The following is a 23,611-nucleotide window of genomic DNA, read 5'->3' as shown; positions in this document are numbered from 1 at the left end:
ATTTGTTGATGGCAACTGCAAAACATTCCGAATTTTTTTTCGTTTTGATGTAAAAAATAAAAGATTAGGGGGGTATAACAATACTACAGAATGATGCAGTCAGTACATCTCGTTGGTGAGGAGGAAGATGAGCTGTACAGTGGTTTTAACGATTACAATGAAGCTTTTGACACAGAGGTAAAGTATGATTCTGATCGAGTCTGCAACCTATAGTTTTGCCGATTAAATACCTGATTCGATATGTTGAGGAAAATTGGAAGTAATATAAGTTGTACGAGTTGAATTTAGATAAGACTGGGTAATGAAATGTTTGTTAAACCACATTGATCGTAAGCTGGCGCAACACCCAAGAAATGAAATGGTGAACCATCTCCCCCTCCCCCTTCAGCACAGAAGAAAGAAAAACAAATTTAAAAGAGCAATCTGTGTGGAATTGTTGCAGCCTGAAGTTTAATATGAACAGGTAGATCTCTTGGATTGCCTTATATTGTAATGCTGTTTCTACTCTGTGAGCTCTGATTGGCTAACGAGCTGTTTTATCAGAGTATATAACATCAAAAAGTAGAGATGCCAACGTGAAAAAGTTGAAATCCGGGAGATTGCCAATTTAACGTTCTTGACCCTGCTGAATCAACCATAAAAACGTGTCAGATATTCCAAAAACTAGTTGAAAAAACCCTTGCCAAGTTGGTTCAAGTTTTCTGAAGTTTTCTCTTGTTCTCAAATTCCTGTTTTATGACTGCATATTACATGGTTTAGGTTTCTTTAGATATTTAACAATTACATTAGTTCACTGTCGACTTCTCTCGCATGATAGTTGATGAGGGCACAGCCCTAGTCAACTATCATGCACAGAAATTCAGAGCAAATAATCTTATTGTTTTTAATTAGTATAAATCTACTAGTCATTCAAAACTTTATCCAAAAATTATCCTCTTTAGCGACACTTTGAAAAAGCAAAGAAGTGCCTACCAGCTACACTGCTAGGTTACTCATTATCTACAATAGAATTGATAGTGAGTAGCATAGCCAATCAGAAAATTGCATTCGTGATAGAATGCTAATGGATTTATACTTAGCTCTTATTAACCGAGCAGGAGGTCTGTATGGGGGAATCTTGACCGAGGTCGTGAGTACAGACCGAACGCAGTAAGGTCTATACACACGACCGAGGTCAAGATTCTCCCATACAGACCGACTTAGCTCGGTTAATAAGATGTTTATTATATGGCAAAGAAGAAAACTTTAATTCGTTTAATGTAACTGGTTTGCTGACATTTTGCTTGCAAACGGAGATGAGCTTAACTTAAACCTGCCGAAATTTGCTCGTCCTCTTTACTTTTTTTTGTCATCAGGCTTTTTGGCACTTCCATAAATGATTGAGAAGACAAATAAAAGAAAACGGTGAACATATTTGTATTTGAGTTTGCTACTTTTTCAACGCAAAAAATCTAGACCGCGGTCAATATCGATTTCAGCCAATCAAATTCGTGAATTCGGTAGTTCCCAGTCCTTGTGAGACACAGCTATATAGTAATAATAAATAATAGTAAAGCTAGTGAACAGATTGGTAAATAATAAACTTATTATTTATCAATCTATTTAATGGACTGCTGCATGCACAACTTTTTTGCCACATTAAACATCGACAGTCAACTCTTTGAACATGTGTCATGTCTTTTAACAGAAAAGGTCACCCCAGAAAACTTATTTTTTTTGTCAAAGCTAATAAAAACCTTGCACTAAGTTTAGCCACTCACCAGAGTTTCAGCCTCTAAAGTGCAGGTTTTTCATGTGAAATTCATCTCTCAAGAAGCCATTTTGAACAGTACTTAGCAGCCAGGCCACGTTTTCCTGAGGTCATTCCGTCCAAGGGATTTTGCTAATGGCTTCCATCAAGGCTTTAAAACTACCACCCTAGGTCATGGCTGCTCAAACCCTATCATTTTGTGTTGTACATGCTCTAAACCCCGAAAATGATAGCAGTAAAGACAACGAAGTGGATAATCGGTTGGAAAAAAACACAATTTGCTGACCTTGTGAAGGATGCCAAGTCAGTTGCAGGTTTTTCTCCTTCCTGCCAATTTCGAGTTGGACAGAATGATGTAACACAAACACAGCCTGGCTGCCAAGTACAGTTTCAAAATGGTAGCCCCCAAAGTCACATTTTGGGGAGTCAGGATAGCAGGCAGTTTAGAGGCCAGAACTTTGGCGAGTGGAAAACCCAATGTTTTCTTGCTTATAGGTGAAGACAAAAAAGTAAGCTTTTCGGAGTGACCTTCTCCTTAAAAGAACCTCACTTTTTTCCTACAGTACAACATTTATCCAGTACCAGAGACATTAGAACAGACCTTCCAACAAATTAGTGTAAACTCCCGCCTTAGATAAATGTATTATCACATCAGAACCCATCTTGACTAAATTTTTCCATTTTATGTACAGAACCTTGAGGATGATGAAGAGTTTCAACAAGCTCTGAAAACAAGTCATGGACAAAGGCCTGGTGTAGTAAGTGATATTTCACTTTGCCTATCACAGACCTGCCAACCCACAGCAAATGGAAACCTGGAGATTGTCAGTCCTGGAACTGGTGATCTCACTACTCAAATGAAAGCTAGAATATTCCTTCCTTATATTCCTCTTGTGGTTTCATCACTAATTTATTGTTTTGCCTCAACTACATGTAAACCACCAGATGTGGAGGTGATACATACACTGTATGGGTTATTGACCAAATCTGAGGTCATTATGGCTGGGTATTGACCAAGAGTTTTTTTGTGTGTTTATGGACTGAGGCACTGCTGAGGTCCAGAAACACACAAAAAAGATTGAGACCAAATGTTTGGTCGATAAAGCATGTATACAGGGCACTATTTTCCAGTGGGATGCAGCAGGCAGGCATCCGTATTGTACATAATTTTTAGAGGGCCACTGGTTTGTTAGTATTTTTATACTATTTTAGTGCTACCCTCTTTAAATAAAGTCTTTACTTACTTACTTACTTACTAAGCATTGAGCAAGCAAGCAAGCAAGCCATAGTTTGCACATAAAATCTGGGGAGAACAATTTGTAGATTAAAGTACATTTAAACCTGATTTAACCTGAAGCAAACAAGTTACAGGGAAATGAAATCTGCTGTCACAGATTTTTTTCTTTGAAACAAACAAAAATGATTGTGATGTTATTGTGTTTGTAATGGGGACTAGGCAATCTTGCTCCAAACTGGAGAATTTGGTAGGTCGCATTTGGTTTAATATTCTCACAAGTGAATAAGGCTATGTGCAAGTATTGTTTCTATTGTTTTTTCTGTCTTATTAAGTTTTCTACTATGAGTACTGAATTATCTATTTGCTTTTTTGTAACAGAAAACTGGCATGAAGACAACATCAGCTGGGGTATGATATGATTTTACGAATTGCAATTTACCATGCTGAATTTCTCACTTTTTAGGCCAACTAGAATGTCAGAATTATTTAACTTAGCTTGTAATTCCAATTGGTTATGAAAGAATTGTTATTTTGCAATGACATGGGTTTTTCTCCATTTTTTGTCCAATTTCTTTCCCACGTATGCTTTACAGCGTGGCAAAGTTCCAGGATCTTCAATGGGGCGACCTACAACTGGAATTGCAGTAAGAATGTTTATTTTGTTCCTTTAATGTCACATGCAGCCAGATTTATCAAATGGTCTTAGTTTATGATTTCTAATCTCTTGTCCCTAAGGGATTGAACAAACTCAGACATTCTGCTAAATTACACTAGTGAATGGTACAAATTGTTATTTTTCAAATAAAACACTTACTATCAGTAAGAATAAGAAGGATTAGGAGGTTAAAAAATATATTGTTTGCATACTTTCGAGGACCATAACTGCAATGTAATTGTCTGTCTATAAAAGGTGACATCTATGGGAGGTCTCCATTAGCAGAGGCTGTACTGTACTTGGCCAGACAGCTTGATCAGGAGTCAAGCACACTGATCATGAACACTTTACTTAAAGGGTTGCTACTTATTCCATCAGAGCCCAAGCTATCAGCTTAAGAGATACTGTGCACATCTACTTTTGTCAGTGGCACAAAAATACGATAGGGGCTATAACTGATGGTAATTCACCATTTATTTTTGGCAAGGATCATTGCTGTCTGTTTCAAGATTGGTTGAAGTGAATGTTGTTTCACACTAAGTGCTTTCTTGTTAGGATACAGGGATGGCTCGTCCAATGACTGCAGTTCGTGCAGTGGGTTATACATCATCAGAAAGTGAGTGGAGTTACTTGTTTGAGAATTGGAAGGTTCCAGAAAATAACTATACCCACCTCATGGAGGTCAATGCAGATACTCCTAAGGGATGGGAAGTCAAGATAAAAGGTCAAAACATTGCAAATTGTTTTGCTTTACTTACAGGGAGTTTAGTGACAATAGCTCCTTGTATCAGTTGGTTACCCCTTCCTTCGTTTTATCTTTTCTTCTTAGAACACCAAGTTTTACAAAGTTGCGTTGGTGTAATGATCATTTTTTAGGCTTGAGACCCAGAAATCAATAATTAAAACTTTTTGATGTGTACTCTACTTGCGACATTGTTTACTATCCTTTGTCACTTTAAGTACATTTCGTTTCATTATGTATGTTAAGTAAGTTTATGAAGAAAAGTTGTAGGAAGGAAGGCTGGTATTTGGGAAGGGGGGCGGGGAGGGAGGGCTATAACCAGAATATCCTTTAGTTAACAGGTAGATGAGTCTCTTAGAAGGCTTATAAGCAGGGATTGGGAGTGGCTTATAAAAGGGATTCTATAGTGTCTGTATCCAGTAGTACATGCTTCAAACTACGGAAACCAATATATCAGTAGCAACCATCTATTTATAAGAAGTATGTAGACATACTTTGGTTAATTTCATTTTACATATGTACTTATCATTTTGTTCACTTTCTTTCAGGATCTCCTATGACCAGTGGTGGTCAGTTTGACCCATTCAACCAGGCACGTTTACCTGCCCCTCCCCTGGAAGGGAAGGGCGAGGAAAGGTTGGTTGAATTGAATAACTAGGAAGATTCAATGTTTGTTTTGGTCTTTGGTGTCATTTTACAAGAGCCATTGTAGACCTATGGTTGAATGTCATCTCCTGAATACATACACTTATGCATTATGTGCTTCTTGTATCATGGAGTTTTTCCTCACAACCTGGATTCTATTAACAAGAATAATTTTTTGTTCTTTGAGATTAAACTTGAAAAATGTTATTTAGTAAAAGGAGTTATAATAAATGCATGTTTGCTTGTGTTATCTACAGTCCAGAGGAGAAAGTCAAGCAAATGGAAAAGAAAGTAAATGAACTGATTGAAGAAAGCTGTTTTGCTAATGACAGAGGGGAATTTCCACTGGTAAGAAAAACATTTCTTCCATGATACTGGGTACACAATATTTTAATGTTAGTTCTTTGAGGTCAAGGGCCATATTAGGAGCTACCTGTCAAATGTTTGTAGATGCCCAGTGGGGAAAAAAGTATGACATAAACAGGGGCAAGAATAAAATGATGATTAACACCCTGACTTGTGTTATAGTTCTGATTGTTATGCAAGGACCTTCCAAAATCACAACATAAAAAGGTTTGAAATTCGGATGGGGGGCATGCATAACCTCCACTACAGGGTCCCCATTGATCTACGTAGTATGCAAAAATTGCCAGTGTTGAGTATCTGTATTGTTGCAGGATTTGTATTGTCTGAGCTATTTTTGACACCAACCAATTTTGTTTTTTTTTTTCATTACAAAAGGCTCTTGATAAAGCCAAGGAGGCTGGTCGTAAAGAGCGTGCACTGTGTCGACAGAGGGAGCAGGCAACCCATCATGACCAGATAAACCTGGATTTGACTTACTCTGTGAGTACTGTGCTTTGCTGAATTCTTTTAAAACACTTGTTGTAAGTTTAATGTTTTTTGTGGATCCAAACATTCTTTTGGGGACCACATAATTCTACCTTTTTCAGGCATGGTCAGCAGTAGCCTCTTTATTAACATTATTCTATGTTATTTTCTGTCTTTGGCAGGTGCTGTTCAATCTGGCCAATCAGTACCATGCTAACAAAATGTATGCTGAGGCACTGAACACATACCAGGTTATTGTCAAGAACAAGATGTTCAGCAATGCAGGTAAACAGGATGATAATAGGAGAGACCATCCAAAAGGTTAACTAGCTATGATTGTTGATAAAAATTCTTTAATTCTTGCATTCTTTCAGGACGGCTAAGAGTGAATATGGGAAATATTTACTTTGAGCAAAAGAAATATCCACAAGCAGTAAAGCAGTATAGAATGGCCTTGGACCAGGTGCCTAACACACACAAGGACATGAGGTACGTTCCTTAAGCTGCTTGCGTGCCCTGTGCAAGTCTTAGTTTACTTTTTTTTTTACTTAGTTGCAAGACAACTTGCCTGGGCCCTTGTCCATTGGGCAAGTGAGAATGAAAAGTTTCTTGCCCAGCAGGAAAATCTACTTGTACTGGACAACTGGATAGTGCTTTTTTCGAACCCTGTGTTAGCACTCTTGTTAGCATACTTGATTTAGTTGTTTTAAGCTCACTGCCAGAGAGTTTTCTCTTATGTGATGTTTTTTGTCTTTTCTTCAAAAGTTTGTAAAACAGCCGAAAGACAAAAGAAACTTGAAGTTCTTTGTTTTTGTAAGAAATGTTTGTTACTGTTTGAGTTAGACAGGATTAAAACAAACAATAGAAAAGTGACAGACAATATCCTTTAAAAGTGCTTTTTCTTATGTTATTGATTACATGTACAAGGAAAACTTGATAATAGTACTTTTCCTTTTTAAAGTTATTACAGTGTACTAGTTGTTGTAAAATTTATAACAAAATGATCAATTAGATTAGAGCTACTTAGATTTGTAAGTAGTTCTCTATAACAATTTTCTTTTCTTCAGGATAAAAATCATGCAGAATATTGGTGTGGCATTTGTCAAGATGGCACAATTTACTGATGCTGTCACCTCATTTGAGCATATCATGGCTGAGAAGGCAAGTTTCCAGACAGGTATGTGGAATAAAAAAGGCCTTATTACCTCTGTCACTGGTTATATACCATATGTGACAGCTGTTTAAGGTTACAGTATACCTTCAGGGGTGTCTCGTGCGCAGGCGATGTAGCGCGTGCAGTTTAAGCTGTAGATACCTAAACCCCTATATCAAGTAAAAGCTTATGGAGCTGGCTATCAAACTATACCAAGAATTTTGAAAGAAAATGAATTGTCGAATTTTTCACGACCATTAAATGCGAGCGCCCGAATCACCTTTCGAAAGCTACAAGTCAAAGCGAATTTCGTTTTTCGCCAATTTAATTTTTTCCTCGGTTTCAGGGCCCAAAGCGCTTAAAAAACGTGTCTGCGTTTTGGCATATTTAATTGCAGTAAAAAGTTACAGAACATTTTCGAAATAGGATTAAAAAAATGTGGAGTGATCGTACAAAAATCGCTCTCGAAGAAAAAGTATTTCGAAGTTAACAATTCCCAGACACGCTTTTGCAGTTTATATGTTAAACTAGCCACTGTCCAAATTAAAGAGCAATTGAACAAATTCCCTTTGAGTTATAACTCTTTAAAGTGTCTGCTTCAAGTGAAAAAATTTATTCGAGAAAACAACGCTAAGAAAAATTTTCTGCTTCGCAAACAAACTCCGCCCACAAACGCCTTCAACTGGGTTCTCAGATAACTAAGCCAATCAGTGCAGGGAAAGTTTACTACCGTTAACCTCCTGGTGAAATTTACGCGCAAATCTCTAAAAAACTCTTGTGTTTCACAATGCGCTCAAGGAACCGAAGGCAGAGAGAATTTTTCTGTAGCTCGGTTTTTCTTGAAGCTGGTCTGGCAAAATGGGGAAGACTAAAAAAGGATACGAACGCTAGAGTGGCTGAGCGAAGGAAACAAACAAAAGAAAGCGCGGAGAGCAACTGTGTGTGGGCAACTGTGCATGGATAATATTCCAAATGGTCTCAATGAGTCCGACGATTCGTCGATATCGGACTCATCAGAAGAGTCTCTGTCAGCATCCCTGTTATTGCTGTCAAGTTCCGAAATTTTTACAGAACCTTTCTTTTCTCTTACCACGAATATTTGCCCGCCTTATACGATAACTGTAGCTTCATCCACGTGGCGAACTTTCGCTTCTTCACTCATTGATGTATTTTCATTCGTTCTTCGCTGTTTTCGCTTTTTCGAACTGGTCCATGGTTTAAACGTGGTCTATGTTTACTTATAACTTAATAGAGACACGCCTAATACCAAAAATGCTGGGTAGTCAGAACAACAATGTTGATCAACTGAGTAGTCAATTCGTGACATCCATATAGGTAATTCCCGCGAAAATCGTCTCAGTTGATTGCATACGCGCCATAGGGCTGTCAATCAAGAGGTAAACTTTTACTTCCGGTGAAAACATAAAACTGCCATTTCTCCGCCAATATTTAGCCTTTTTCAAAAATTTTTTTCACAAATTAGAGATTATTCTTAGACCACTATTTTGACCCAAAAATCCAAATTTGAAGAAAATTGCCGACCCGAAGGTATACTGTAACCTTAAAGAAATAGCAATTAGCTGTGTGATTTGATTTGTTTGGTACATAATGATGAACAGAATTCTTGTGTGCTCATCAGATGAGAGCTATGGCAGATAAGAGAAAAGACAGTGACAATAACAGACAACCTCTAACATAATGCGAGGCAACTCTTAGGAAACTTGAAACATTGTCATCAAATGACTTCTGCAATAAACAGGAACTAGCACTGGAAAGTTGTGAAATGTCAGTTGGGGAATACAGTCTGAAATTCTGATGAACTTGCTGGCTTGAAGGAGACAACAGTGATTTTTTACATGTGTACACAATTTCTCACTGGTCAGTCGTCCATCTAAATTACCATCAAATTTCTACATAAACTGTCCCTGGGAAAAATTCAACTGACAAACCAAATTAAAAGAATCAAGTGCATTTTTCTATGGTTGAGATCTTTTCCCTTCTCTTGTGGACATAATGTGCTATATAATAGTTAAATTTGCTTGATTTTTCCCTTTGGCCCTACAGTTTTGATTATCATTATAGCCAAAAAGGAAAATAAAAATCAAATGGACATGGATTTATGACAATTTGAAATGAAAAAAAAAACAAAAAACAGTAGAACATAACATATGCACTGATGCATTGATCAAAGTAAGAAAACAATGTTTCTTCCTTTGTAGCCGTTAGATTCCCGTGATCCTTAAGCTTCAGTTATGTGCAGCATGACAACACTTAGTTTACTCCCCCACAGGTTTCAACTTGCTCTTGTGCCACTATGCCTTAGGAGACAAGGAGAAAATGAAGAAGACATTTCAAAAGTTGTTAACTGTTAGCCTTGGCTTTGATGATGAGGACAAGTACACTTTAACAGGGGTGAGAAAAAGCCGATATCTAAGTAATGAAAATGTTTCATGCAAACCCCATAATTTGACTTAAGAGACAAAAAGAACACAGTCTGAGTAATAACCAGGCGAGTAAAAATCCAGTTGCCATGGGATGAAGCAATTAAATTAGGAGTTGAATTTTCTACTTCCTTGGAAGGGATTCTAATCCATTACAGGGTTACTCAGCATTTAAAACATTCAGTATCAAAAAAATATTTATATCGTAGACCTGGGTGGAAGACAGCACAATAATTGTTGTAGCAGTGGCTCAAATCTGGACTTCTTAACGACGTTCAGGCTAATTGTTTATGCGCAGACCCACTTCTACAAAATATGACTAAGATCATTTGCCTCTGTTGACTCACCTTTGATATTTTTAACTATAAACCCCTGTAGACCATGCTTAATTACGTGCACCAATTTTTCAACATCAGGGTACTTTTCCACACGCTTTATTTCTGAAACGAAGTTGGTGACCCCCAATTTTTTTTGCATTTCTGACACAAGTAAGTCATTATCTGACTGCAGTAAAAATTTCAAAAAAACTCTATCGACTAAGAAATTTTTGCACAAACATAGTCCAGCAGTGCATAGTGCAGCAGTGCACAGATCACTGGGTCCATGTACCTCCCACTATCCTAACCATTGCCTAGTCATTCAGTAGCTTTCTGTTATTTTCTTTTCATTCATTTTTTTAGGATGATCCACAACAAGCATTGATTCTTGAAGTAATCAGAAATGACAGACTCAGACAAATTGAACGACAAAAGTATGTAGCATTATGATGTAACTCGGGTATCTAGTTGAGAATTCTTCCTGTACTGAAGAGGCAGTTAGAGTGACATATTTCAACTTTAATTCTGTGGTTTAAATTTGTCTTTGCTTTTGGAATCCAAACAAACCATTTTGAACTTTTCTTTGTCTTAACCTGAAACAAAGGAAAGCAAATTCATTGTAGTTGGTCCCTTCTCTAACCAGAATAGTGTTTTGTATGGAACCTTTTTCTTCATCTTTGATCAATAAATTTTAGATTGAAGTATTGCAGTTACATGTACCATACTTTCTTTTCTATTATTATTTTGTAGGAAATCCCAAGCTGATAAATGCATTATGAGTGCAGCAAGACTCATATCTCCTGCAATTGAGAGTAGTTTTGCAGCTGGATTTGACTGGTAACAAAACTAAATAATGCAGTTCATACCATGCAGTACCAACATAAAATCTAAATTTGTTTAACCTGTGACTGTATGAAAGGAATGGTGAAATGGTTATTTTACACAAAGCAATTCTTTAGATTTTGTAATTCCTTTAATACCTTACAAGGCTGAAGGAAAGCCAGAGAGTCAGAGGAGATTCTCTGACAAGCAAAAGTTCAACACTTTGGTGAATAATTTTTGAAAGTCCTGAAATTTGCTCAGGGCTTAATAAGCTTGGGTTTGCAACTTGTAAAATATTTGATAAAACATTGAAGTTTAGCATAATCCTTGCTTTCTGTTTGTCTTTTAGTTAGCTTTGAGAATCTGGCTTTACATCAAGGCAATAATTATTATTATTTTCTTGGCAGGTGTATAGAATGTGTGAAGGTATCACCTTACTTAGAATTGGCCAATGAGCTAGAAATAACAAAAGCTGTTACTTATCTGAAAGAGAAGGATCTTGCTAAGGTGAGTATACCTAACAATTATTATTCCATGGATGCGCGTTTGATATGAGAGGTAGATAGCCAACGAGGCATGTAGTGCTGAGTTGGCTATAAACATCCTATATACAACAAGCTCGAGAGGAATAATAATTATTGTTTTATTAAAAATGCCCCCAAAATATAGAAAACTGAGATAAAATAAAAATAAAAATGCCCCTAAAAATTGCACTTCGCTTACCATGTTTGTAGAGCATGGTATAATGGCTTTTAGTATCACCCGACTAGTGGACTAATGCAAATCCTGCATTTTAATTGGCCAAGCTACTAGAGGACTATTAGTAATTGTCCTTGAGTAACGAAATTGGCGCAATCAAGCATGACGCTTTCTTTCGTTTTATTCCCAAATAACTACTTCTTCAACACATTTGCTAACTTTATTATTGCCTTTTTTGTCCAACTAGTTGGGTGATAATAAAACAATTAGACCCTTCACCCTCAAGGGCCACGGGTCAATAGCCTATTCGGCTTCGCCTCATGGGCTACTGACCCATAGCCCTTGCAGGCTACGGGTCTAATTGTTATCTATTTTTTTTTGTTTTAAGTTTTTTGTTTTGTTTTGTTTTGTTTTTTGTTTTGTTTTGCTAATTGCTTATATACCATGATAGCTAAGCCAATAAAAATTCTTGACTTACATCATCCAATGATCCAGTTTATAGTAAAATGTGATATTGACAACAAGGATATTTAATTAAAAGGAAAAAGTATAGACTGAGGTAGAATTAAACAGAAAAACGTCCTCAGGACCAGAAGGGTTCATTTGCTTGGCAAAAAGGTGTCCTCTTATAGACTTGGAGGTCAAAAACACAGCATTTATTTCTGTGCCACCCAAACAACTACATAACTGTGTCTACTTAGGAGAGGTATCTCCTTATGGAAGATATTCCTAAGTTTAGGGACATTTGACTGCATGGTTATTGAAATGCCAGCGTATCCAGTCATTAGGTAATAATTTCTCTTCTTCTCTCTTTAAAGGCTATTGAAACCCTTAAAGGTTTTGAGAAAAAGGACTCAAAAGTGCAATCTACCGCAGCCACTAATTTGTCATTTCTGTACTTTCTGGTAAGTTTAACAATAGAGTGTTACATTCAATCTCCGTGCGATTTATGTATGTCTCTTAATACTACCAGCTAGTAAAATTGTCCCTGCTTCTGTATTTTCTACAATCGATCAGCACAGGGTGAATGATATTTGCTTTCAGGACAGATACCTTTCCAGTGATGATACATAATTACATATTTCATGTTTACTAGGAAAATGAGGTGTCCCAGGCTGATAAGTATGCAGAACTTGCAATTACAGCTGATCGCTATAACCCTGCAGGTGGGTACTGTTTAAACTACTTAAAACTTACTAGAATAATTGATATATACATTGTAAATTTAACAACCCTGTAGAACCTGTGGAAATTTAACAATCCTGTGTAATCATATCAATCACTGTCTGTGCCTCTCTCTCCACCCAGGTTTATAAATAGCTAGAGCTAATATTTGTAATTAAATGCTGTCATGTGAGGGATGTAACTGTGTGATGGCCTTGCATCCCATCAATCTCTAGTTCATGCCATGGAAATAGGAAATATCCACCAGCTTGAAGGGCCCTAGACGCATTGCAGATCTTACAACATTGTTAAGGATACGATTTCACTTATTTTTGAAGGACTGTGCTACAGCTATCATAATTCCAGCGAGGCATGGATGACTTAAAAATAGAAATCCAATACTGTATAGTCCACAGTGGTAATGAGTAGTGGAAAAATATTCCTAGCAAGTACTAACTCTTATTTTCTCAATTTGTTTTCAGCACTGGTGAACAAAGGGAACTGTTTGTTTGCTAGTGGAGATTACGAGAAGGCACGAGAATATTATCAGGAGGCATATAATGTTGAGGCATCTTGTACTGAGGCCTTATTCAATTTAGGTATGCCTGCAGCTCACATTTATTACAAGTCAATCTTCTTGTTAAATTATTATGTAGATTAGACATTTTACATTTTAAGAATCATTGTGTTATGCCTGTCTGCATAGTGACTTGAGCATATGACCATTTGCTCAAAATGATATTGATGGTCCAATGAAACACATGGCATCCCTTGTAAAAAACCTTGCAGGATTGTTGAGAATCTTACAGGAGCTTTAAAACACTTTCTTAAGATCTTAAAATATCTTTGACGGATACTGTTAAGATCTTTGCAAGAGTCCTTCAAGATCTTCAGTGATAAGGGTCATTAAAGATCCTAATAGTTCTTGACCAGGATCTTCAAGGATCTCGTTTAAGATCTTTGATTAAAACCCTTAATGGTGATCTTTGAAAGACTTTATCAGGGATGTTCTTCTCATGCTTTGACCATTCTCTTTTCCCAAGCCTATCACAATACTGATATGTGTGGTTCCAGGAAATATCCATGTCATCCCCAGACTATTTGTTTAGAAGAAGACACTTTTTTTTATCTTTATGAACAGGTCTTGCAGAGAAGAAGTTAAATAGGCCTGAACTGGCTCTGGACTGCTTCTATAAGCTACAGGCAATCCTCAAGAACCATCCTCAAGTCCTTTATCAGATTGCAAGCATGTATCCTTTTCCGTTTAACACATAAATCAGACAGTAATACACTGTTATTTCTCAAACAGATGCCAAAAGATTATTGCTTCTGCATTTGCTGCTATATTTGGTGTAACTGAGGCGCTTGCAACCAACCTGATGTCAAATCCAAATCATATTGTATTCTGGCCGTATGATTTGAGTCTAAGATTTTCAAAGCGAAGTCGAATAACTTGATGACTTGTACAATTAAAATCACCCATCGCCTCAGTGAATTGGGTAGGGGGTATGTCTTAGGTATTCAAGTATTAATTTAAGTGCTTGCTGTGCCTTTTCTTTGACAATGGCTTAGATATGAAACATTGGAAGACAAAGCTCAAGCTATTGAATGGTATGTGAAAGTTTCTTGTTATATTCTTAGAGTAGAAATATACTCCATGTTCCATTAAACTTGAAGGCGTCTTAACTCACTGTCAGTAACCATTGCGACACTATTCAATTTTTACAAGGTATATGCAGCTTGTTTCTGTGGTCCCTACTGATCCATCAGTGCTGTCAAAACTTGGTGAATTATATGACAGTGAACAAGACAAGTCACAGGCATTCCAATATCACTTTGAGGTAAGAATCATTGCTAAACTTGCAGTTTACCATTCAGATAATTGATTGAGATGTTACTAAATGTTCTCTCCTGTTTTTAGTCTTACAGATATTTCCCATCTAATATTGATATCATCTCATGGCTTGGGGCTTACTACATTGACTCCCAGTTCTGTGAAAAAGCAATACATTACTTTGAAAAAGCTGCAGTGATACAGTGAGTTTGTCTGATGCAGTCTTGATTACCTTTAGTTGTATCATTTGAAGAATTACTAATACCATGACTGATTCTCAGGAAATTTTGCCATTAGACCACTGCCATCGCTAAAAAAGATCCATAACAAAATTCATCCACAATATTGAATGCTATCTTAGTTAGAATAAAACAACAAAATTTGATATATACATCTAATGCAGTGACTGTGAGAGTTGCTGGAATGAAGAAATGAGTATAAAATTTTATTAGGTTATGCTGATCAAAGGGAAAAATTGGACAGTTTCAGTTTCCTAAGGTCACACTTTTAGGAGCACTGAATTTATATAGAAACATAACCAGAACTTGTCTTTCTTAATATTAACAATGTGTAATTGTCTTTGGATAAGAGCCTTGTGTTCCATTTTGTAGTTACAATTTGTTTAGACTACCTTGCCAAATATTCCTCTGACTTGTAGCTTAAATAGCTGACAAAAGATGCAAGTGTGGTTTGTAGAAATTCTTAATGTTATTATTAATAGTAATATTTTTGTTCTTAGACCAAATGAAGTCAAATGGCAACTTATGATAGCAAGTTGTTATAGAAGAAGTGGTAAGTGTCTGTGCATCTGTCTGTCTGTCTGTCTGTCTGCCTGTCTGTCTGACCATAAGCTGCAGGGATGTGTAATATTTTGTCAAATTTAATTTACTCTTTCCTGAGAAACAGAAGGTCTGCATGTCAGCAGCAGGAGAGAGTTGTACCTCTGAAAACTGGTTAATTGCAAATTCTGGAAATTATGCTATGTTATGTTGCACTTTGTGGCAAGACACAGACCTTATCTAGATCTGTCAGGCCAGCATCTTGTACCCATAGTTACATAATGCATTTTTCATGAAGACAGACTTGTTGACAATACAGAACAAAAGACTTCCAAAATAGTTCATGAAAAAATACCCGTCACCGTTCTTTTTTATGCTCTTTGAGTTCTACTCTGTATGCAGCAAAGGCATTTTTTCTCTCAAAATCATCACTACCCAGTTATGCTCCTTTTATATCAAACCCTTCAAGTAGTAATAATTTCTAATACCTAGCAAATTAGACGTCCAATGCAGGCTCTTTGCACACATTGCAGGCCTATGATAGCGCGGTACTAAAATGATGATAGATGTGAATGTATGATAGTATTAGTCTATATGGTAATAAAAGATTGTGTAGTACTAAAAGAACTTATTTAACTACAGGTAATTATCAGCAAGCTTTGGAAACATACAAAACCATACATAAAAGGTTCCCTGAAAATGTAGAATGTAAGTATACTAATTAATCAAAAGTATCTTTTAAAGGTTTTTACAATCCCTCAATAGTGGGAAATGTTGTTTATTCTTGGCTCTGTTTTCTTGACTGTGTCTTGAAACAACAAGCATTTGTATCTCAGCCAATCTTTGAGTTATAACATACCTCAAAGATTAGCTGAGTTACAAAGTTATATTACAGTGGAATCCAAATTTCTTGAGCCCTCCTTTTTTCAAACCATTTTTTTTTTTTTTTTTTGATTCCGCTGTATTTAATTGTTTTTAAAACACTTCTCACTTGAGTAGCAAAAGTAATTCACATTTGCTTTGGTTTTACATTGGTACACTTTGCAACTGGTTTAAAAATCCCTGCCACTTTCTCATCCATTCAGAAGTAAAATCAAATTAAAACTGATCCTGACGTGTTCATACACTTTTTCCTGCACTTTGTGCCTGCTATATGACTGTATAAACTTGCTTGAGTAGTTTTCATTGGTTCTCAGAATTGTCTATGCCTTCTGGGATTGGTCAGAGTTTACAATTTCTTTAGTTTCAGATTTTGACACTCAATTGGAAACCAATGTTAATGTCAAGTGTTAACTTGAATTGCTTTCGTTAAGTAATTTATACTTTTTACGATGCGCTTCAAAACATAGAGAGGCTGACCAACCAATTTACTGTTTACATGTATTGTGTATCGTGTAGGAGTTCATCATGATAGAGCTGCAATTCATCAGCTCTCAGAATTGAAGACTGGAACCCTGGATGTATGGTGCTGAGATCTAACTTCTTTGGCACTCTGCCTTCTTTGATCATGTCTATGTTTGTCTATTGATTTTGAAGGTCTTAAATTCTTGGTGAGAATTTGTACAGATCTTGGACTAAAAGATGTTCAGGACTATGCTCAGAAACTGAAGAAGGCGGAAAAAGCAAGAGAGTTGAAACAACAGGTGAACTTAATACATAACCGTTCAAAGTGGTTCATTCATAATTTGCAAGATAGATCTGCAACAAAAAGTATTTCTTGTTGTACGCTGGGTTTACGTTAAACAGTGTTACCTGCTTTTGAAAAGGAGATCCTCCAGTTTCCACAAACATTACCTGATTCACTGACTGTATAAATATGGAAGTATATACAGATTAAAAAGACCACTAAAATTTAATATCAGAAATTTCCTGCCATTTCTAAAGAGAATACATAAATCTTGCACATTTTGTTTTTAACCAGCGAGCCAGCAGTGGATCCAGGAAAGGAAGTGGAAAAGCTGGAAGTGCTAACATGCCTGCCACTGGTGGTTCACGTAACAGCAGTGCAGGAAGTGGTGAGTGTCAACATCTTGCTTAGCCTAGGTTAGTTTAGCAGAGTTAATGGTTGTGTCACTGGCAAAATCCAAAGAAAATTCATTCTTGTTATTCATTGAAAAAAGCACCTAAATGAAACCTATTCTACTGAGAAAAATTGTGGCAAAATTGTGAAATTGAAACTTGGGCTCATATTACATCCATTGTGTTAAAGATGTGCACATACATAAAGGACCCCAACTTTGTCACTTGTGTATAAATTGTTATAATAGTTTTGAGAAACTTAAGAATGGACACTTCCTGGGGGTGTGAATTATCAGTTTTCATGAGGCAGTGCAGGGGAACCTTGATTTAAAAAACCTCTATTTAATGAAGTCCTTAGTATAATGAACGATATCCTTCACCCCAGTTATAGTAAAATATACATGTATGGAAAAGAACCCTAATATAGCAAAACCTCATTATAGTGAATGTGTTTTGCCAGTCCCTGTAGCTTTGCTCTTCGTTACAAGCTTCCACTGTAGTAATGTACAGGCATAGGAGAATCATGGTTGTGGTCCCAAATGCACCCAAAAGATTTTTTTCCAAATCCAGTACAAGAAGACACTGAGGTTTAGTCTTAAGAGTGTCTACTTGTAGGAGATTGGGCAATACTATACATAAAATCAAAATATTATAATGGTTACAATAGATGCCTGAGAGTGTAACTGACATTATCTTGTGTTTTTTACTTGTTGTAGAGTCAGGAAGAGTGGACAGTGGTGGCAGTAGGAAAAGTGCCAATCGTTCTGCTGGACGAACAAAGCCAATAGTTCCAGATAACGATGACTCATTCAATTTTGGTGGAGCAAAGGAAGTTGGTGGGTTGTTTTGAAATATTATGATTTCCTGTCTTTGTGTAAATGTTCATGTAGAGTCTGAAAATGTGGGAAGGGGGTGGGGATATCTGGAAATCTTATAACAAGTTTCATACTTTATATTACGACAAGTCTGAAAGGGGAAATGGTTTGTTTTATGAAATTAGCCAAATATACGGGCAAAACCTCGTTTAAGGACACCAAAATGGTCATGTTCATATTATTGAGGTTGCTGTATTATATTATTACTCAGAGATCATATGACTTTTGGCTTCTGTGGCGCTAAGTGAACTGTCCACAGGTTTGCACATACATGTACATGTATTTTGTGTTACAGACACTGTTTTCCTTGAATACAGACAAAAATACAAATATAAACCATCAGTTCACTTAAATATTTCTGCCAATCATTGTATAGCCTGCAAACACAGATGGATTTCCAGCTTTAACAAAAACAGAAACTTAAGAATGGACACTTCCTGGGGGTGTGAATTATCAGTTTTCATGAGGCAGTGCAGGGGAACCTTGATTTAAAAAACCTCTATTTAATGAAGTCCTTAGTATAATGAACGATATCCTTCACCCCAGTTATAGTAAAATATACATGTATGGAAAAGAACCCTAATATAGCAAAACCTCATTATAGTGAATGTGTTTTGCCAGTCCCTGTAGCTTTGCTCTTCGTTACAAGCTTCCACTGCATACTTTATATACTACTGCATACTTTATATTACGACAAGTCTGAAAGGGGAAATGGTTTGTTTTATGAAATTAGCCAAATATACGGGCAAAACCTCGTTTAAGGACACCAAAATGGTCATGTTCATATTATTGAGGTTGCTGTATTATATTATTACTCAGAGATCATATGACTTTTGGCTTCTGTGGCGCTAAGTGAACTGTCCACAGGTTTGCACATACATGTACATGTATTTTGTGTTACAGACACTGTTTTCCTTGAATACAGACAAAAATACAAATATAAACCATCAGTTCACTTAAATATTTCTGCCAATCATTGTATAGCCTGCAAACACAGATGGATGGCCATTGCTATAGCTTTGCTATAGATTTGCTTGGAAGTTCGGTGACCCCTACTTTTCTTTCCAGAAACAGATTTTATTTATGACTATCTCCACATTGTCCAAAAATGAACAAAAAATCAATGAGAGAAGTTAAAAAAATTCAAGATTTCTATCCAAGGGACATCGAATCCTGCCATCTTGCAGCTGCAAGGCGCTTGAAACTATGGTCGCTAAATACAAACTTGTTCTTTAAAGAACCTCACCAGTTGACTAAATTCACTTAATAGGTCCACTTAAACAATATTTGGCAGAGAACATTTCACTTCAAAGATCTAATTGCAATATTCTTTGGGCTTACAGACACAGGTGTGGCCTTATTTGCTAATGAGGCCAGATTTTTTCAAATTTAAGGGTGTTCTTCCGGGCATGTTCTCTCCAAAAGGAAGTCAGTACCCCCCAATTTTGTACATTTCTGACATAACTAACTAATATCTTACAGTGGTAAAAGTCTCAGGAAAAAATCTATGTTGGAAAATTTTCATGCAAATATCCTGAACAGGATTTGCTGAGACTCTTTGATGCTATCACACTTGTTATTTTAACTGTCATAGTGAGGCCTTCTAAATTATGGGTAAAAGCGGCAAGTGACATGACCCTGAAAACCAGCTACACAGGAATTTCTAGTCAGCAACAAGCGAATCGAATGTACCGCTAAAATTCAACAGCGACACGATAAGCACTAGAAAAGACAGTGACATTGTCCCTTTTAGACTTTTTGCCTATTTAGAAATTGTACTCTCTTATGAAGTCTGTAAATGTCTGAAACTTGTGTGCTTTCCCATTGAATAAACTCTAAATAAATCAGCCTTGTAGTGACAGCAACATGTGACTTCGTGCAGAAAAAAGACAGCAACATTTGCTTCTGCTGGTGAAGCGACATCGGTACACAAATGTGACATGGCGACACAGCTACCCCCTTGGAAGGCCTCCATAAATATCAACTGTGGTTGCAAAATAACTGCTAATTTAGGTAGAATACAAAAATGATGCTCAAAACAAGTACAAATATCGCAATATTTGAAACTGGTTTATCAGGTACCAGTTAGTTGTTAGTCGTCATAGTTCTTCTGAGTGCATGCAATGGAAAACACACGGTCAAGTTTCTTTCGTGAGGAATGAAAAATTGAGGAAGATTAACTGTAGAGATAAACTATAGAGCCTATGTGGTGGTAGCGATACTAGACACTAAAATGTCATACTAGATATTAATACAAACCAATAATTTTGTAACTTTGTCATATTGTCATTGTTTCAGATGCTACTTATGCAGACCCCTTGGGAGAAGCTCCTGCTAGGCCCAAGACTGCTGGAAGGCAACGGCCACAGCAAGTCGAGGATGAATTTGGTGATGAAGAGATTGGAGATGACCTTCTCCCAGATTAAAGAGGCTATTAATATTCTGTTCAAAGCCAAACATTTATGAATAGAAAATTACTTTGACACTTGCATTGACTTGTATCAAGGCTGTTAGTTGAACCATCGCAAGAATAGTAACCATAGTCATAAGAAATAGTGGTCTGTTGTAAATACCGGTATTGGTCTAAATGAGACTCAAAAGGAAATATTTAAGGGATGTACAGAATGAGTGACTGTGTTGTGACAGATTGAGTCTTGAACTTAAGTTTGTAAATTTGGTACAAAACAGACATGAATTCTGCCTGACCTATCAAGTCTTGATAGATGGAACCTTCTCTTTCAGTTGTTTGATTAGGATGTATTTCTAGTCAAGAAAATTGAGCCATACATTCATGCTAATCAGGAATGGATCTGAAATAACAGATGCTCGAAAACAATTTATCTTCTTTCATTTGATTCTTCATGGATTTGTCAATAAATAAATGATAGCATTCTAAGAACATAGTAAAGAAGTGTATCTTAAGAGCACTGGCTTATGAATGCACTAATCTTGAATTATGTTTGCAAGTTTATTTTGAACAATTATTTGCATCAGATTTTGGCATTAAAGAGGGTAGCAACAGAGGGTATCCATCCCGTTGCACTCATGGATTTAAACAAAGTTCACCCAGCACCATCTTGGATGTCTTTTAGTTGCTTTTCACACATCTCACACTAATTTTTGCTATCATCATGTGTCATTTGTGAACCCTTTGCCACCCTTATTATGCGTGAATGTAAAGGAGTTCATCAGATTGGACCTATTGAAAACTACAGAATTACATGCCATGCCAAAGAAGGATTTCATTCCTGTTATTACTCAAAATTGAAAATAATCCTTTTTCTCCCACTCGGGGCATTGGGCTACATGTCTCATCCCCAGGCCCCTCTCCTTGGTCGCAGCATGGTACACCTGTTGCTTTGTGTTTCACCACCATCAAGAATTCATTCCTACTTTGTAATATTACAGTACTGTTTAAATTATTTGTAAAATATCCCATTTAAAAAGGCATTAAAAATGAATGAAAATGTTGAGTGTTATCTTCTTTCTCAAAACTATAGACAACTTCGAAGGCCCCACATTTCTTTATTCCATAGCAAACAGCCCCTATATTGATGTGAGAAGGCAAATATGCTACAATGTCCAACCTTCCAACCACAAAAAAAAAAATCAAGGTGCTTGATTAAACTGTAAAGGAATCCTTTTGGTTTTCCCTGAAGTAAAACATTTATCTCTCAACTCTCAGATGCAGCTGTTAGGACTACATGCAACTTTTGGGTTTGAACTGTCCAAACTTCCAACCACAAAAAAAAAATCAAGGTGCTTAATTAAACTGTAAAGGAATCCTTTTGGTTTTCCCAACTCATCTCCAGATAGACATCACCTAAAGTAAAACATTTATCTCTCAACTCTCAGATGCAGCTGTTAGGACTACATGCAACTTTTGGGTTTGAACTGATATGAGCATTCTCCTGGACAAACGCTGAATAAAAATGGTACTGTCATCTGGTGTGGGCTGTTCAAAAGCATTCAGCATTCTGGTGTGGAATTGTAACCTTTTACGCATGCCAATATGTGAAAATCAATGACCTACTTGGACATACGATATTTTTCAAGCCTGTACATTTATTGGGCTTGAATGAAAACCTTTGTGTATCTTTGGTATGGAATGCATGTGGAATGCCCTCAAACTCACTAACTAATTAGTGTGAAGGTATGAAAGGAATAAATTACCAGCCCCCTTGAGGAAGATGACATGAAATAGTTCCTGCTTCATGTTCCTACATGAATTTCCTTGTTACATTTCATTTTCCCACGTGCACGGACTTTTGTTAGCATGTTTAAAATAACAAAACCCAAAACAAAGACAACTGCTCACTGTAAACAAGCTAACCAGAGTGCAAACTAGTAACTACATGTTCATTATCAGTTGCTTGTTTCAGTTTTTGGCAGTTTTGTTTCAGCCATTTTGCTTGTTTGGTTTATTTCATATTTTCAGTAGTGTTGCTGTTTTGGGTTTTGGCACATGCCACTTTCATCAACTTGTCTCTTCTAAACCTTTCTTAATTTAAGACAGACAATCTTCCTGTCAACAGAAGATTACCAGCTTGATCTTATTTATACGACATATTAATAGTGATTTCTCTTTTACTCAAGCTAGAATCCAGGTCTATGCTTTTTCGTTCCTTTTCCACTTTTCTTTCCTCTCTTGGCTTCAATCCTTTCTTTGATGTTTTTCTGTCTCTGTTTCTGTTTGTCCTCAGCCTGTTTCTTTTGATGTTCAATCCTCTCTTTCCACTGCTTTTTGCTCTTCGTTTTCACCTTCTCTCTCTTTTTCATAGCCTTCTTTAAAAGTTTAGGGTCATCATGTTGCTTTATTCCTGCTGCTTTTTCAATCGCTTGACTCCAGGAATGTTTCTCCTTGAACTCCTTAGCTTTCTCTACGTCTTCCTTGACTAACGTCTCTAGCTTTTTCTTTCGAGCTTCAGCTTTTGCCAGTAACTTAGAGTAGTTTTTCACCTTGGTCCCTGGTCGAGGTTCTTTCTTAGCTTCCAAGAAATCAAATTTACTAAAGACAACTTCTCCACTATCGTTCAGTATTTTGCTGTTCGGTGAGGAGTCTGGTTTTCCAAAACCCTTGGAGTCCTTAAATGAAGAACCAATTTTCTGATTTCTCTCTTTGACCTCCTTCTTCGATTTCTTCTTTCGAGGTTGCTGTTCGGTTCCCTTCCCGTTTTCTGCTTTACGTTTTCTCTGAAAATCTTGAATTCTCGCATGGAGACGAGATCTGAGTTCATCGAGATTACCGCTTTCAACCTTTTCAACACTAAAGCTAGCCTTCGGTAATTTACTGTCTTTATTCTGCTCACTGTGGTTTGTATTTGTCTCGTTTTCCGCTGTTTCCTTCTGTATTTCATGAATGGTTTTGTGCTGGTTCGGATCAAGTCTTGCACGTTTAGCTTTCCTTGACGCCTCTTTTATACTCTGTTTGGGAGCTTTCTTCTGACGATTCTTATGAAACTTGTTCTCTTGTTCTTCGTCATCAACTGGAAGATAATGTTTGATTGGTATCAACTCGATCAACGAGTTAAAATACGCTGAATGGTCGGCAAGACGCTTTTCTAGTTCAAGTTCACTTTCGTCCGCCATCTTGCTTTCCACATGTGCTCGAGCCTCGTACCGATGACCCTTTCCGATTGGTTAGGCGA

General features: G+C 36.8%; 2 protein-coding genes across 2 annotated transcripts; one reads left to right on the top strand and one right to left on the bottom strand.

Annotated features, from left to right (window-relative positions):
- Position 1: 1 nt before the first annotated feature.
- On the top strand, positions 2-21,082 carry LOC145481557 (intraflagellar transport protein 88 homolog). Its single transcript, XM_081460052.1, has 28 exons — positions 2-177; positions 2,443-2,508; positions 3,366-3,395; positions 3,581-3,631; positions 4,198-4,258; positions 4,933-5,020; positions 5,287-5,377; positions 5,771-5,875; positions 6,043-6,145; positions 6,235-6,349; positions 6,928-7,037; positions 9,304-9,425; positions 10,135-10,205; positions 10,522-10,608; positions 11,001-11,100; positions 12,111-12,197; positions 12,389-12,458; positions 12,939-13,055; positions 13,598-13,706; positions 14,029-14,067; positions 14,186-14,297; positions 14,378-14,493; positions 15,030-15,082; positions 15,712-15,777; positions 16,606-16,712; positions 16,991-17,084; positions 17,805-17,924; positions 20,262-21,082. The coding sequence occupies exons 1-28, from the start codon at positions 91-93 to the stop codon at positions 20,387-20,389; spliced, it is 2,505 nt and encodes an 834-aa protein (XP_081316178.1). The 5' UTR covers positions 2-90; the 3' UTR covers positions 20,390-21,082.
- Positions 21,083-21,088: 6 nt separating this feature from the next.
- On the bottom strand, positions 21,089-23,571 carry LOC145481560 (uncharacterized). Its single transcript, XM_081460058.1, has one exon. The coding sequence runs from the start codon at positions 23,550-23,552 to the stop codon at positions 22,560-22,562; it is 993 nt and encodes a 330-aa protein (XP_081316184.1). The 5' UTR covers positions 23,553-23,571; the 3' UTR covers positions 21,089-22,559.
- Positions 23,572-23,611: the final 40 nt, after the last annotated feature.

The sequence above is a fragment of the Orbicella franksi genome, chromosome 3 (assembly GCF_964199315.1).
Source record: "Orbicella franksi chromosome 3, jaOrbFran1.1, whole genome shotgun sequence".
NCBI lineage: Eukaryota > Metazoa > Cnidaria > Anthozoa > Scleractinia > Merulinidae > Orbicella > Orbicella franksi.
This window is presented reverse-complemented; position numbering and strand designations above follow the sequence as displayed.